General features: G+C 38.5%; 1 protein-coding gene across 1 annotated transcript in view; it reads right to left on the bottom strand.

Annotated features, from left to right (window-relative positions):
• Nucleotides 1–7,168: 7,168 nt before the first annotated feature.
• Nucleotides 7,169–16,327, bottom strand: part of HEATR5A (HEAT repeat containing 5A) — a 121,160-nt gene continuing 112,001 nt past the window's right edge. Inside the window, exons 36-37 of the mRNA XM_047075579.1 lie at nt 8,947–9,160; nt 7,169–8,646 (exon numbers count right to left, since the gene is read on the bottom strand). Of these exons, the coding sequence (XP_046931535.1) occupies nt 8,339–8,646; nt 8,947–9,160 (522 nt within the window). The 3' untranslated portion in view covers nt 7,169–8,338. The remainder of the gene's footprint in view (nt 8,647–8,946; nt 9,161–16,327) is intronic.

Consider the following 16,327-nt stretch of genomic DNA (forward strand, 5'->3'; position numbering starts at 1 on the left):
TCTATATTCTCTATTCTATATTCAGTTTCTATATTCATCAGTTGATGGACACTTGGGTTGTTCCCACTTTTTGGCTATTGTCAATAACTCCGCTATAAATATTCATGTACATTTTTTTGTGTGTTTTTAATTTTTAGTTTTTTATTTTTTGAGTAGGCTCCACACCCAATGTGGGGCTTGAGCTCACAACTCTGAGACTAAGAGTGGCACATGGCACACTCCTGAGCCAGCCAGTTGCCCCTGTGTGACTTTTTAATTTTTTTCATACCCAGGAGTGGAATTGCTGGATCACATCATAATTATATTAACTTTTTGAGAAATGAGCCAAATATTGTCCAAAACAACTCTACTAATTCTCACCAGTAATGTACAGAGGTTCTAATTTCAGCACTTGTTATTTTCTTTTTGATCATAGCCATCCCAGTAGATATAAGTGCTATCTCATTGGGTCTTTGCATTTCCCTAGTGACTAATGATGTTGCACATCTTTTCATGTGTATATTAGCCATTTGTATATCTTCTTTTGGAGAAAGACCTATTCAAATCCTTTGCCCAATTTTAAATTGTCTTTTCATTATTGAGTTTTAAGAGTTCTTTATATATTCTGGATACTAGACTCTTGTTAGATATATGATTTGGAAAGCTTTCTCTCCCATTCTGTAGATTGTCTTTTCACTTTCTTGATGGTGTCCTTTGAAACATAAAAGTGTTTAATTTTGATTAAGTCCTACCTACCTACTTTTTAACTTGTGCTTTAGGTGACATAGCTAAGAAACCATTGACAGGCACTTTAAAATGATTGTAGAAAATGATTATGAAACTAAAATAATGAGATATGCTAGATAGGTTTTTAAGGAAGAGTATGGAAACTCCAATCTTTTTTTTTTTTTTAATGTTTATGTATTTATTTTTGAGAGAGAGGGGCGGGGGGGGAGAGAGAGAGAGAGAGAGCAAGCACAAGCCAGGGAGAGTCAGAGAGAGAGAGAGGGAGAGAGAGAATCCCAAGTAGGCAGAGCCCGATGTGCGGCTCGAACTTACAAACCACGAGGTCATGACCTGAGCTGAAGTTGGACACTTAACTGACTGAGCCACCCAGGTGCCCCCCCAACCTTTAAAAATAGTTCCAAACTGTCCCAAATGGGTTAGGCATGTGTGTGCTCAGAGACAGATTCTAGGGTGATTTCTGGAAGTTCCAGTACATATTAAGAACATTAATCAAACAACTAAGGAAACATATTCGTATCATAGACAATTCTACAAAATTTTTAATACAACATTAAGACATCAGAATGGTCACATTACTGAAAAGAAAAAGCATCTGCAATGAAGAATGTAGCAAATAGCAGAGTACCCTGACTGGAGAACACCCCTGACTGGAGAATAGGAAGTACATTGTCTAACCACTTCTCATTTGATGTTGACAATAGGCCTGTTGACTGCTGAAACAAAAGCATTTCCATAACTTAGAAAATCTATTTTTAAGACATGTTTGTGTTGAAAAAATGGTTTAGAAGATGTGTTTCTAGGAATTGCCTGACACAAGGGAGGAAAGGTATGGGAAGACCAATCACCCTGGCAATTCAGGGAGTGGTGAGCAATTTCCCAGCATTTGATTATAACATAAAAAGTGCACAACTTTGTTAAAATGGAAAACAAGTAACTAACAGAAATACTAGGGTTTTTAGGCCTCATTGTGTAGTAGAGAGCCTCAGTTTCGGCTGCATATGCACATTCTTTTTCTGAGGCCACGTGCATTACCTTCAATAATAGCACTAACAAAATTGCTCTTACATACTTTAAATTGCTTTTAAAAATATCATTTTTGTTCCTTCTTGGAATATTTTATTTCATAAAGCAATCCATTACTTCTGGTACGTGTTGGGCATGTATGTATTCATTCATCAATTATTCTTGCCTGTAGATATTTTTTCAGGAAAAAAATGATTAAATTTTGATTCCATCAAGAAAAACACTGTCAACATTATTAGTTTTTCACTGGCAGTAATGACCTATTTTCTTAAAAAATATAGTTAGAATTCTTTAAAAAAAAAAAAAAGGTTTTTTGGAATACACTAAAGAATGATATGTGAGTGCGTACGAAGAATGGCTACCAAGTAACAAGACTTTTCCCCCAGTAGCCTGTGGAATCATCATTTTATAGAGATCCAAAGAGGAAAGCCAGCAGGAGTCCTACCCAAACAGAAATGCAATGAAAGGAATCTAGCTCCTCTGAATATACAGAAACTGGGATTGTGTTTGTGTTCTGTACTGGATATAACCAAAACAGCCCCAAATTCCCCATTTCCTCAAAGCTAAAAGCACAGGCCTGCATCAGTTAAATAGATGAGTAAACAAGAAAGTCAACACAGGACAATTAATTAACTAGTGGATGATCACCGTCAGCAGGGAGTTGGGAGAATGTTATTTCTAGCAAACATGGAGGTAAAACTCTCCTGATAAACTGAGGCATTGCAAGGGCTAACAAATTATTTGTAAAGAAAGTATATTCAACTGATAGAGAAAATGCAATATTATGTAATTACCTTGGCCCTACAGTTATAAATGTCAGTGGACTCTGGGAAGATACATACAAGGGAGGCTGTTGACGTTTTAGGGTTGTTTGCTTTAATGCAATCATTAAACTTCCAGAAATGATCCAACATTTTAACTTTATAGGTTTTATAGTTTTTTTTAAAAAAAGTTTATTTACTTATTTTGAGTGTTTATTTACTTATTTTGAGCAGGGGAGAGGCAGAAAGAGGCGGAGACAAAGAGAATCTCAAGCAGGTCCTGCACTGCCAGCGTGGAGCCTGATGTGGAGCTCGAACTCACGAACCAGGACATCATGACCTGAGCCGAAATCAAGAGTTAGACGCTTAACCAACAGCCACCCAGGCGCCCCAGGTTTTTTGTTTTGTTTTGAGTAGAGTATTTCTTTCACATGTTGTCAGTTGTGTATTAACATCATCATAGTTTATCAGTTTGAGGGTTGAAATTTCTTCCCTCTTAATGCAAACTAGTAATAAAAAGACAAAGGCAAATCTGTAGAATATGGCATAAAGGGAATTCTCCTCAAAATTAATGTTACAAAGAACTGCTGGGTTTTGCATTTATTCCATCAAGTAAGTACTATTCTCTAAGCCTGTATCTTATGATATTCCACGGACTTCCATGAAGTCCATCCTATAAGCCTTGTTTTTCTTCTCTGGGCTCCCATATCACTATGTTTATAATTATTTAAGTTTATTTATTTATTTAAATGTTTACTTTTGAGAGACAGGGAGGAGGGGGGAGAGAGAGAGAGAACGAGAGAACGAGTGGGGAGGGGCAGAGAGAGAGGGAGACACAGAATCTGCAGCAGGCTCCAGGCTCTGAGCTATCAGCCGAGAGCGTGACACGGGATGCAGGGATTTGAACCCACAAGCTGTGAGATCATGACCTGAGCTGAAGTTGGATGCTTAACTGACTGAGCCACCCAGGCGCCCCATGTTTATTTTTTTATTTAAGTACCCTACACCCAATGTGGGGCTTGGACTCACGATCCCGAGATCAAGAGTCACATGCTCTTCCAACTGAAACAGCTAGGCACTCCTATGCTTATAACACTTACAGGACTTATTGTATTGATATAAGTGCCATAATGTTCCCTTTAAGGTTGATGTTGAAGTTCTCTCTTAGAGAAGTAATATTTTACTTCAATGCTCTATTAACAGAAATCCAATGTTATTTTCTTAGTCTTTCCATGATAAGCTTGGAAACAGTGGCTTAAATAGAACTGGATTCCACTGGTAAATTTGGCTCTATTTCTTCTCTTAGAAAAATAAAAGCTCAAGACAAATATACCACTTTGATTCAGCCAAGTTACTAATCAATATATTTCATTATGAAGAGTTACCAAGCTAAGCCTAACTACTTTATCACAACTGGAGACTTTTTAAAATAAAAACAGAAATAAACAATTTTTTATGTATTTTTCAGATTAAACTATTCACCTTTAAACAAATCAAAACTTACATCAATATCTAATCATATAAACTGTTCCCATGCAAACTGTGGAGGACACAATTAAAAAACAAAACGTTTTCCTATTGACTAGAAAGCTTCTGGTCGCAACTTAGAGAAATACACCTGAAAACACCTTCAGCAAGGAGTGAGGAAGGCTGAGGGAATGTGGAGCCCTTGAAAAGAGAAAAGCTACCCTTTGACTGCCAGAGCACTTGTTTTGTCTCCAGCATGGACCTTGGATCCAAAAGATGGGTTCAAATCCCAGGTGTGAAGCCTTAATTTCCTTATCACTAAGGATACACTAAGGATACATTCAGTGTTGTATTAAACAAGGTGTTACATTAAAAAAAAACAAACAAACGTATAGAATAGTGCCTAATTCAAAGTTCCTAATTCCATGATACTTGACATATATTTTCATAACTACTGATATTATGTAACACCTTTACCCAAACAATTCAGGAAACTATATCATTAAATGATAAGTAGAAGTCTTAGTATTTCTGGGGGAGCATAGGTTCACAGTGCTTTTATTAAATCCAAGTTAGTTAACAGAGTGTAGTAATGGTTTCAGGAGTAGAATTTAATGATTCATCACTTGTATTTAACACCCAGTGCTCATCCCAAGTGTCCTCCTTAAGGCCTATCGCCTAACCCCACCCACAACCCCTCCAGGAACCCTCAGTTTATTCTTGTATTTAAGAGCCTCTTATGGTTTGCCTCCCTCTCTGTGTTTATCTTACTTTTCCTTCCCTTCCCCTATGGTCATCGATTTTGTTTCTTTAATTCCACATGTGAAATCATGATATTTGTCTTTCTAGTAGTGACTTATTTCACTTAGCATGATACATTCTAGTTCCATCCACCTTTTTGTAAATGGCAAGATTTCATCCTTTTTGATCACGAATAATATTCCATTGTGTGTGTGTGTGTATATACACACACCACATCTTTATCCATTTGTCAATGGACATTTGGGCTCTTTCCATAATTTGGCTATTGTTGATAGTGCTGCTATAAACATTGGAGTGCATGTGCCCCTTTGAATCAGCATTTGTGTATTCTTTGGATAAATACCTAGTAGTGCAATTCCTGGGTTGTAAGGTAGCTCTGTTTTTGATTTTTTGAGGAACCTCCATACCATTCTCCAGAGTGGCTGCAGTAGTCTGCATTCCCACCAGTAGTGTAAAAGGGTTCCCTTTTTTGTGCATCTTTGCCAACATCTGTTGTTTCCTGTGGTGTTAATTTTAGCCCTTCTGCCAGGTGTGAGGCGGTATTTCAACGTGGTTTTGATTTGTATTTGTATTTCCCTGATGATGAGTGACGTTGAGCAGTCCATTCATGTTTTGCCCATTTCTTCACTGGATTATTTGTTTTGTGAGTGTTGAGTTTGCTAAGTTCTTTATAGATTTTGGATACTAGCCCTTTATCCGATAGATCACTTGTGAATATCTTCTCCTATTCAGTTGGTTGCCTTTTAGTTTTGTTGATTGTTTTCTTTGCTGTGCAGAAGATTTTTTATCTTGATGAGGTCCTAATAGTTCATTTTTGCTTTTGTTTCCCTTGCCTCTGGCATCGTATGTGGAAAGTAGTTGCTATGGCCAAAGTCAAAGAGGTTGTTGCCTGTTTTATCCTATAGAATTTTGATGGCTTCCTGCCTTACATTTAGGTCTTTCATCCATTTTGAGTTTATTTTTGTAAATGGTATAAGAAAGTAGTCCAGGCTCATTCTTCTGCATGTCATTGCCCAGTTTTCCCAGCACATTTGCTGAAGAGACTGTCTTTATTCCATTGGATATTCTTTCCTTCTTTGTCAAAGATTAGTTGGCCATACATTTGTGGGTCCATTACTGGGTCCTCTATTCTGTTCCATTGATCTGAGTGTCTGTTCTTGTGCCAGTACCATACTGTCTTGATGATTACAGCTTTGTAGTATAGCTTTAAGTCCAGAATTGTGATACCTCCAGCTTTGGTTTTCTTTTTCTTTTTAAACATTTATTTATTATTGAGAGACACAGAGAGACAAATAATGAGCATGGGAGGAGCAGAGAGAGAGGGAGACACAGAATCGGAAGCAGGCTCCAGGCTCTGAACTGTCAGCACAGAGCCCGACGCGCGTCTTGAACTCACGAGCAGTGAGATCATGACCTGAGCCGAAGTCGGATGCTCAACCAACTGCGCCACCCAGGCACCCCTGGTTTTCTTTTTCAACATTACTTTGGCTATTCTGCATCTTTTGTGGTTCTATACAAATTTTAGAATTGTTTGTTCTAGCTCTGTGAAGAATGGTGGTGTTATTTTGATAGGTATTGCTAGGAAATCTTAATGTTTAAGAACAAACTAAATGGGATGCCAGTGTGGCTCAGTTGATTAACCATCCCACTTTGGCTCAGGTCATGATGTCACAATTTCTGAGTCTGAGCTCTGCATCAGGCTCTGTGCTCTGCTTAAGATCCTGTCTTCCTCTCTCTCTGTCCCTTCCTCACTCATGCTCTCTTTCTCTAAATAAGTAAACATTAAAAAAAAAAAAAAAGAACTAAATGAAACAGACAAAAGAACTCAAAAATCAAATTAGTGAGTTGTATCCTGAGAACAACCCAGTCTAGCATTTGCCTTGACAAAGAAGTAGATTTCTGAGCTGAAATCCATCTTGTATCAGTACAGTTCAACAGTGATTAAGTATCTACTTGATGCCACAAAGGCAGTTACAAAACACAATTCCTCCCTTGAGAAGGTGGTCTAAAAGGGAGATATTAAAATGCAGTGCGATGTTCCATGCACAGAAGAACATGTAAAATATTACAGGAACACAGGTGAGGAAGCGGTTAAATCTGCTTGGTGTAAGAGGGGGGTAAGAAGTGTTAAGGATAGTTAACAAGGGGAAGTGGCATTTAAACCAAGCCTACAAGCAATGGGAATCTGCCAGATACAACAGAGAGAAGGGCATTCAGGTGAAGGAAACAGTAAGTGTATACTCAAATTTGCACAATTAGGAAGATAGAGAATCCAAACCATTGCTAAGAATGCTTCAAAGAAAGGGCTCCTCTAATAAAAATATCAAGTTTCAGAGAAGGGATATTATTTGCTCCAGAGAATTGATTTTCTGGAATCTGTGAGATGAATCAGTCATCTTTTGTAGGCAAAATAATCTCAAATACAAGAATGATAAAGAAAATTAGCTTTATTTATGTAAATTAAAAAACTGATTGTAGTGTTAGATTTTGTCAAGTGTTTTCATTCTGAACAATTTACAAGAGTATTTATATACAAACATAATAAAATAGAGTACATCACATTGTTCTTTCTTGACTCAAAGTATTTTTTCTCAATTCTGAACATGCCCCTATCACTCCAGTTTGTAACTTTTAACAGGGAAATGCTATGTTGTGACATAGTGCTTGATTCATACATATAACACTGAAGTGGAAGGAGAGTCAATGATCATCAAGAGTTAAAAAATATTTTTTCAACCAATATGACTCTATCATTAGGTTTTTTTCTATATTAAAATATGTTTCATAAAAAAACATACTTGCATTTGTTGATGATCTAAATTTGTTGTTTTACATAAACCCATAGTTGACCTAAATATAGATGTGAATCTATATTAAACTCATTGATATGTCTGTCATAAATGAAAATGAACAAAATTGTCAGGAAGAGAGGCAACAGAAAATCCTCTGAGAAATTAAGTGGAGATGCCCTATTCTATTAAACATAAGTAAAATTTCCATTTCTTGAACCCAATATAAGCCAAACCAAAAGGTGATGAAAAGCCATGATATTTATAGACACCAGATCTTAAGTTACACTGTAGGGCTGTAGTTAACTTGTACTACTACATATTGTATAATTCTAAACCAAGTTTCCTAAATAGTTTTCCAATCATTTATGTTGTTTGAGAAATTCAAGAAAGTTTAATATAATTACTGAATAAGGCAGAATTTTCAATCAGCAATTGGGATACACTATAAATGCAGATAATTTATACTAGAGTCTAATCTGTATCTGTCAAAATATTAAGTATACCATAATGTGTATGGACTGTCAGAAGAAAACCATCTCATTTTTAAAGCAGTGGGCTGTTTAGTACGTTCAATTTTTTAGCACTTTCTTGAAATTCCTGGTGAGAGCTCTGTGGTTTTACTAAACTGAAAAACAAAAACAAAAAACCCACAAAAAATGTTAAGTTTGACATTACTTTGAAAAGTCACAGCTATTTAAGACAATCAACCAGACCTCCAAGTGCACTTGTGTCTAAAATGTCACTTTTGTCCCCAAAGAGAAGTAATCAACTATTTTATTAAGGTGTTTACTATTAAAACAAAAAAAATCAGAGGAAATTGGTCTTTAATTGGATGCTTGCATTCTTTCCAGGGTTCTTGGTATGTTTAGATGTTGGTATCTTGACTTTGACACTTTCCTGATTGCCCTTGATAGCAGCCTCAAGGCGGGCTTTCAGGGCTGGAGAAGAAGCCATTACATTTTTAAAAACTGAAGAATACTGAGGCCCAATCTGCATGAGATGTTGCAAAGCAAAGTCATGTAAACTTTTTATTATGGAAGTTGCTGATCCCAGAGTATTATCATCCAAAAGGAAGGAAATGAGGATGGGCAGAAGACAGGCCACCAGCTGAGAACCTGGCAAGTAAATAAATGATATAAGTTCTGGGTTGAAGGGTGTAAATGTTCGTTATACAAAGTTGTAAACTCACTTGATCTGTTGATCTGTACACGTTTTTCCCCACTGAAGGGGGAAGAAAAATCCTTCTAATCTCTCAAATTAACACTCAATAATATCAATACTGGGAATTAACCACTGACCTTTAATGTGGAAAAATAATGTTAAGTGACCAACGGAATGTTTTACATTTAAAATAACATTAAGTTTCTGATTTGGGACAGGTTTTTATTTAGTATGAATTTAGTGATGACACTTACGGTGCTGTTCTTCAGCAATGGCTACAAGTGCTTCCAAGACCTTTATGCCTTCTTGAAAGACTTGAAGCTCAGTAGTGTCTTCTGGCTTTCTCTGGTCTATTTCTTGCAATTTTTCCACAATCGAGGATACTAAAGAGTAAATATATGGGTAGGAAACAGCTGGATTTGGATATTGAAAAATAGAAAGTAGGAGCTGATAGGTCTTGATTTGTACCTAATCAGGGAAGAGACAAAAATAATATAAACTGTAAATATAAATTTACGTTTATATTAACATGCAGATTGTAATGTAATTTTTATAAAAAGAGAATTAAAAACTGTAAATTAAAAACTTTTTTAGATAAATCTCTTAAAAAAGGTGTTTAAATTTCTTAAGTTTATGTATTTATTTTGAGAGGCGAAAGAGCCCATGCAGATGAGTGGGGGAGAGGCAGAGAGAGAGGGAGAGAGAATCCCAAGCAGGCCCTGTGCTGTCAGTGCAGAGCCTGAGTCGAAATCAGGCACTCCCATTGAAATTTCTTTTTTTTTTTAATTATTTTTTTAATGTTGGTTTATTTTTGAGAGAGAGACAGAGTGTGAGTGGGGGAGGAGTAGAGCGAGAGGGAGACGCAAAATCCAAAGCAGGCTCCAGGCTCTGAGCTGTCAGCACAGAGCCTGACACGGGGCTCGAACTCACAAACCGCGAGATGATGACCTGAGCCGAAGTTGGATGCTCACCGACTGAGCCACCCAGTTGCCCCAAAATCTATTTCTTAATTTATCTTTAATTTTGGAAGTCCAAGTGCTAACAGGTATTATAAGTGGGACAACAGGCCCAAAACAGAGTCACCTGGGAGAAGTCCATGTCAGCAAACCAAGACTCAGTACCTAACTTAATTATAGTTTCAACCTCTCCCAGTATTGGAATCTTAAACCAGTCAATCCATAATTACCTGGTCAGCACTAGTGAAGTAATCTGCCTGACAGACCCCGGATATCGCCCTCACCCAAGGAAGGTGGCTTTGCCTAAAACAATCCACTATTTGCTATTAACTTCCTCATCCCTCCCCATTCTGTCTAGAAATCTTTGATTTTGTCCAGCTCTTCAAAGCTCTTTTCAATTTGGATTCATTTCATGAATCGTTGAATAAAGCCAGTAAGATCTTTAAAATTTACTCAACTGAGGGGCACCTGGGTGGCTCAGTTAACCATCCGACTTTGGCTTAGGTCATCATCTCACAGTTTGTGGGTTCGAGCCCCACACTGGGCTCTCTGTTCTCTGTGTGGTGCCCGCTTCGCATCCTCTGTCCCCCTCTTTTTCTGTACCTCCCCTGCTCATGCTCTCTCCCAAAAATAAACAAACATTTAAAAAAATTTACTTAGTTGAATTTTGTTTCTTGACAGATTTGGGGGAATGTGGTGCCAAGGAAACTTCTGAAGGTTTCAGGGACAAGGAGAAACACAGGTTGGACTGGTGGTTCAGTCTGCAGTCACCATTTGTTGGGGTCTTCTGGTTCCACTCCTTCCCCAGCCCTCATTTCCACACTGGGAATTGATGGTGATGCACGCAAGGGCTTCTACTGGCCAGTCCGCAGTAACATCAGTTTTGTTACTCCTGGTGTGTTAATGTGCACATGAAGTAAAGGCTACTGCAGATGGAAATCTAGGAAGCCAAAAAACTGCAAAATTGGTAGGCACAAGTGGAGTACATAAAAGTTGTCAGAGTGTTTGCTACCTGACCCTAAGACTCCTGTGTAGGATAAACTGATCATGGAGTGGGTTAGACAGACACAGGTTACCCACCAACCTCAAGAAAATTTCTTTGCAGCAAAGTACACTGTAAAACACCACACAATCCCCAACTCAGCAGCACATCCTTCATAGGTATTAGTTTGGCTCTGAGAGACCCAAAGACTTCAAAGAAATGGGATCCTTAAATTCCAAAAAGTTAAGCACTGCACCTTCTGGCACACCTGCTTATGTCTAACAACTATTGTCTCTGTAGCCATAAAGACCTACAAAAATGGCAAAATCTTACTAAAGGCAACCTAGAATTACAATGGCCATTATGGAGAAAGTGCCAATTAGACAAGGTCATTTATGTAAGACATGCACTTAAAAGCAAGGGTTCCCAAATTCAAAAAGGATGGGATACCAATTTTAACTGTTAAGCAGAAGCTTCCAAAAGGCTTCAAGAGTCCAAAATAGCTTCACTGAAAGTTTCATTGCAAAAAGCAAATAAAAAATTAAAGACACAAAAGGTATGTAAAACAACACTTCCTGCACTGCCGCCCCCTGGGTGCCCGTCATCAAAACCCTGGCACAGAAATTGAGGTCTCGTTTCTAATTAATTAACTGCGATACTGGAAAAAAGATTGTTCTCAACAGTTTTGTGCAAATCCTTCAACACTAATTTGAATGTCCCCATATGGGCCCCATATGGGCCCCTCCCAGAGCTGACGAGATTCTGAGGGAATTTCTGGTACACTGCTATGTTATTCTTTAAATAGACAAGGAAAATTGTCAAACAAAATTAAAATTGATGGAAACCTCAGCACATCCTGGTAGATACTGGAGCTACACTGTCTAGGTAAATCCCATTCACGGCCTGCACATGGGATCCTGGCCAAACTGGTAGAAGCCAACTTAGGAGGATAATCCTTACCAGAATCCACTCTCCCAGATCTCTGTAGTAACCAGGAGAGAGAGGAATATAAAACATCTTTTGCACCCTCTTTGAGGATGCCTTTTGTTTTTTGTTTTTTGTTTTTTTTTAATTTTTTTTCCCCGTTTTTATTTATTTTTGGGACAGAGAGAGACAGAGCATGAACGGGGGAGGGGCAGAGAGAGAGGGAGACACAGAATCGGAAACAGGCTCCAGGCTCCGAGCCATCAGCCCAGAGCCTGACGCGGGGCTCGAACTCACGGACCGCGAGATCGTGACCTGGCTGAAGTCGGACGCTTAACCAACTGCGCCACCCAGGCGCCCCTGAGGATGCCTTTTGAATTCAAGGGGTTGTTCTATATGGCCAGGAATATTTACTATTTTTCCTAGCTAAAACCTTACATAGTATTTGAAATAACTTTTTTAAAAAGTAACTCTATGGTTAGAAGTTGGCCAAACCGGAAGCTGATTTTCAGAGCCTAATGAGAACATTCAAGGATTCCTTCCCTAAGCTAAAATGAAACTATGTGCCCACTAAAACATTCCAAAAACACACAACTCTAAATCTAAAACACAGGCATCTTTTGATTTCCATCTCATTTGAATATCTTCCAGATATAAGAAAGCAAATTGAAGATAATGTGGTTAGACAGGTGGGTCAAGCTATGAAGTCTTTTAAGTTGCATATCAATTCTTTGAGGAATTAAAAGCAACCATCCTTACTTTACAAACCTTTGCAAAACTAGAAATGAGGCTCCAGAAACAATTCAAAATCTACCCATCCTTTTTATCAATCTAAAAACCTTCCCTTTTATAAGTATTGTAAAAATTCAGGCCAAAGGGAACAAAAGTCCTTTCTGGAAGAACTTGCATTCTTTGCAGTGCCTTTGAGATGTAAATAGTTTACCAGGTATTCTTTGGGAACTGTTACCTAGACCATCCCCAATTCCTAGGACTGAAGGAATAAAAAGAGAGAAAGGCTTTTAAAAAATATAAACTGCTATATAATGGAATATTAGCCATCAAAAAAATGAAATCTTGCTATCTGCAATGATGTGATGGAGCTAGAGAGTATTATGCTGAGCAAAACAAGTTAGAGAAAGACAAATATCATATGATTTCACTCATGTGAATTTAAGAAATACAAGCAAAGGGCAAAATAAAAGAGGGGGCAAACCAAGAAACCAACTCTTAAGTCTAGAGAACAAACTGATGGTTACCAGACGTAAGGTGGGTGGGGGAAGGGCAAAATAAATGATGGGGATTAAGGAGTGCACTTATCATGGTGAGCACTGAGTAAGAATCGAGTTGCTATACCTTTCACCTGAAACTAATATAACATTGTATGTTAACTATACTGGAATTTAAATAAAAACTTAAAAAAATATATAAGCTGCTATAGAAAATCCCATGCCACAAATCTAGTCCACAGCTTCCATAAGATTATCTGTCAAGACAAATCTTAAATGTCTTTTCTACAAATATTAGTAAAGAAAACTTTAGCCATTTGAGCAGATAACTTTATCTCAGCGGGCAGAAACACAATGTGGACCCAACTGCTCTTTTTAAAAAATTTTTAAAAAATGTTTATTTATTACTGAGAGAGAGGAAGAGAGAGACAGGCAACACAAGAGGGTGAGTGTGTGTGTGGCAGGGAGGGGGCGGGGAGGGGGGTGGTGGCAGAGAGAGAGGGAGACACGGAATCCGAAGCAGGCTCCAGGCTGTCAGCACAGAACCCAATGTGGGTCTTGAACCCATGAACCACAGAGATCACAACCTGAGCTGAAGTCCAGTGCTTAACTGACTGTGAGCCACCCAGGTGTCCCTTGGATCCAACTGCTCTTGAATCAACTAGTGAATTTTGCATCATCATACCCATCTCATGGCTAACATTTTAAATGAAAGCTGTTTGCTTGGGAACATTTAAGGAGTCCCCAGGCAGGGCTATCAGTTCTCCACTATTACTGATTCCAAACACCTTGACGCCAGGACCCCTGGCTCCAGGGCATAAGGAACTTATTTAAGACACCTGAGCACTCAGTCCTTGTTTGACCAGTTCCTGGATGCCTGAGAGGACATATACACCAGACCACCATCCTCAGTAAAACTCCAGACTTCCTAGCAAAGATGAGAGTCATGTTCCTTTTTCTTTCTGAGTCTCCCAGATGGTTTGTATCTGCTCTGTCTTCAATAAATTCTCTTGCTTCCTTTAGGCTTGTGTTTTATTTCCATTATGCGCAAAGCCAAGTACCCTCTTTGCGGGCCCTGTGGCACCCCTTTGGGTCCTCTGACTTTGCCTGCTGACATCAGTCTGTCTACTTAAAAATAGTTTCTAAAAATCTTTTTGGTGGGGCGCCTGGGTGGCTCAGTCGGTTAAGTGACTGACTTCAGCTCAGGTCATGATCTCACAGTTTGTGAGTTCCAGCCCCGTGTTGACCCCGTGCTGACAGCTTGGAGCCTGCTTCAGATTCTGTCTCTCTCTGTCTCTCTGCTCCTCCCCAACTCGCTCTCTCTCTCTCTCTCTCTCTAAAAAATAAACATTAAAAATATTAAATAAATAATAAAAATAAAAATCTTTTTGGTAACTTGAAACCTTAAAAATTATACTGAGATAAGTTGAAAGAGATATCACTGAGTATCTAGATCATTTCCAAATAAAATAAAAAACTGAAACAATTACTAAACATAGTTTTATCTATTTTTGGCTTATTACAAAGAAACTTAAGATAGGTGGGTCTATTAATAAACATGTTTGGTTCCCAGGGCACCTGAGCGGCTCAGTCGGTTAAGCATCTGACTCTTGGTTTCGACACGGGTCATGATCTCATGGTTTGTGGGTTTGAGCCCTGCATTGGGCTCTGCACTGGCAGCATGGAGCCTGCTTGCGATTCTCTCCCTGTCCCTATCCCTCTGCTTCTTCCCTGCTTGTGCTCTGTCTCTCTCTCAAAATAAGTAAATAAACGTTTAAAAAAATCCAAATGTTTGGTTCTCCATGGAAAAATTTACTATGAGGAAGAGTATCTTTTGAGAAATTACAAAATGTATTCATAAATTTGTCAATCTGAAGAATGTTGGTGTAACAGTTCATAGTTATTCACTTAGTTTTCCATTAAAAATTAAAGTTTCCGAGGGTTAAAAATTTTAATATATGTAATTTAACTACTAGAAATAATTGTCAGCAAGCCCTCTATAGACCCCAATAGTTAAGACCAGAAATAGACAAGATTGCTTAACTCATATGCTAACTGAAACCCATTGTTCTTATTTTTTGTATTTTCTTGATGCATTGATGAGAGACATTTTGCAATGATCTGAACACAATTGCCAGGCCAGAAAAGCCCTGATAGCAACGGCATGCCTAGAAGACCACATTTCAGTCCCTTCCCTGCCCACGATCATATGCTGAACATATACCAACCCCCACCCATGATCCTGTGCTGCCTGCCCTCTTGCATGTATCTCCCCATTCTTCCTCTATAAAACTCCAGGTGTCCATTTTGTTGGCAGAGAGGTAGTTGTTAAGGCTTGAGCTACCTCCCCTGGCTGCCAGCACCCAAAATAAAGTTCTGCCTTTCTCTTTTCCAAACCGTTGTCTCTTGAGTGATTGGCTTCTCTTGCAACTAGTTTATCTGAGTTTGGGAACAGTGTTGGCAAACCCAGACAGGAGCTATGCTTTCAATGTGTCCAACTGCCTTGGGACTCCCAGGAATGGAGCAGTTTGCTGAGGCAGCTCACAGGGCTTACCCATTTGTTTCCCGAGTTAGTGGCTGTGATGCATCGATCAATAATAGAATCATCTTTGTATACTAGGAAAGTAGGATGTGGGTTTTCCGTAAAAGAAACCATGAGAAATGCAGATGCAATTTTGTTGAGGGAAGAGAAAGTAATTCTGTCCTAAAGTGAAGCTGGTGATTTCAGAATGGGAAAGACGAAAATCAGAGAATAAAATCCAAAGGTACAAAATAAAGTTGTAGAAAATTTGTGATAAGGGATCTTGGGAAAGGAATTTTATGCATGGTCAAGCTAAGATTGGAATAAATTTGTTTAAATAAAAAAAGGAAATGAGCTTTAATATTAAAAATACACTGTTACATGGGGCGCCTGGGTGGCGCAGTCGGTTAAGCGTCCGACTTCAGCCAGGTCACGATCTCGCGGTCCGTGAGTTCGAGCCCCGCGTCGGGCTCTGGGCTGATGGCTCGGAGCCTGGAGCCTGTTTCCGATTCTGTGTCTCCCTCTCTCTCTCTGCCCCTCCCCCGTTCATGCTCTGTCTCTCTCTGTCCCAAAAATAAATAAACGTTGAAAAAAAAAATTAAAAAAAAAAAAATACACTGTTACAAAATTAGAATTTGGTTTTCTCTCTATTAAAAGGACATAGTTTTCTTGGATTACTGGTCTGCTCTTGATAAGAGATTATAAAGGTTTTTCTTTGCCTTTTAAAATAATCTGCCTAGAAAACAAAGATTCTTTATTTTATCAAAATAATTCCCTGTGTTTCATATTTTCTTTATCAAGTCTTTGATTCCTTTTTTTTGAAAAAATTTTTTTAACGTTTATTTAACGTTAAAGAGAGAGAGGAAGACACAGAATCTGAAACAGGCTCCACGCTCTGAGCCATCAGCATAGAGCCTGACGCAGGGCTTGAACTCACGAACCTCGAGATCATGACCTGAGCCGACATCAGATGCTTAACCGACTGAGCCACCCAGGCGCCCCATCAAGTCTTTGATTCCTTAAGAA

Source organism: Lynx rufus, unplaced genomic scaffold, assembly GCF_022079265.1.
Source record: "Lynx rufus isolate CCGP_SWC_20201006 ecotype Redwood Valley unplaced genomic scaffold, mLynRuf1.p SCAF_13, whole genome shotgun sequence".
NCBI lineage: Eukaryota > Metazoa > Chordata > Mammalia > Carnivora > Felidae > Lynx > Lynx rufus.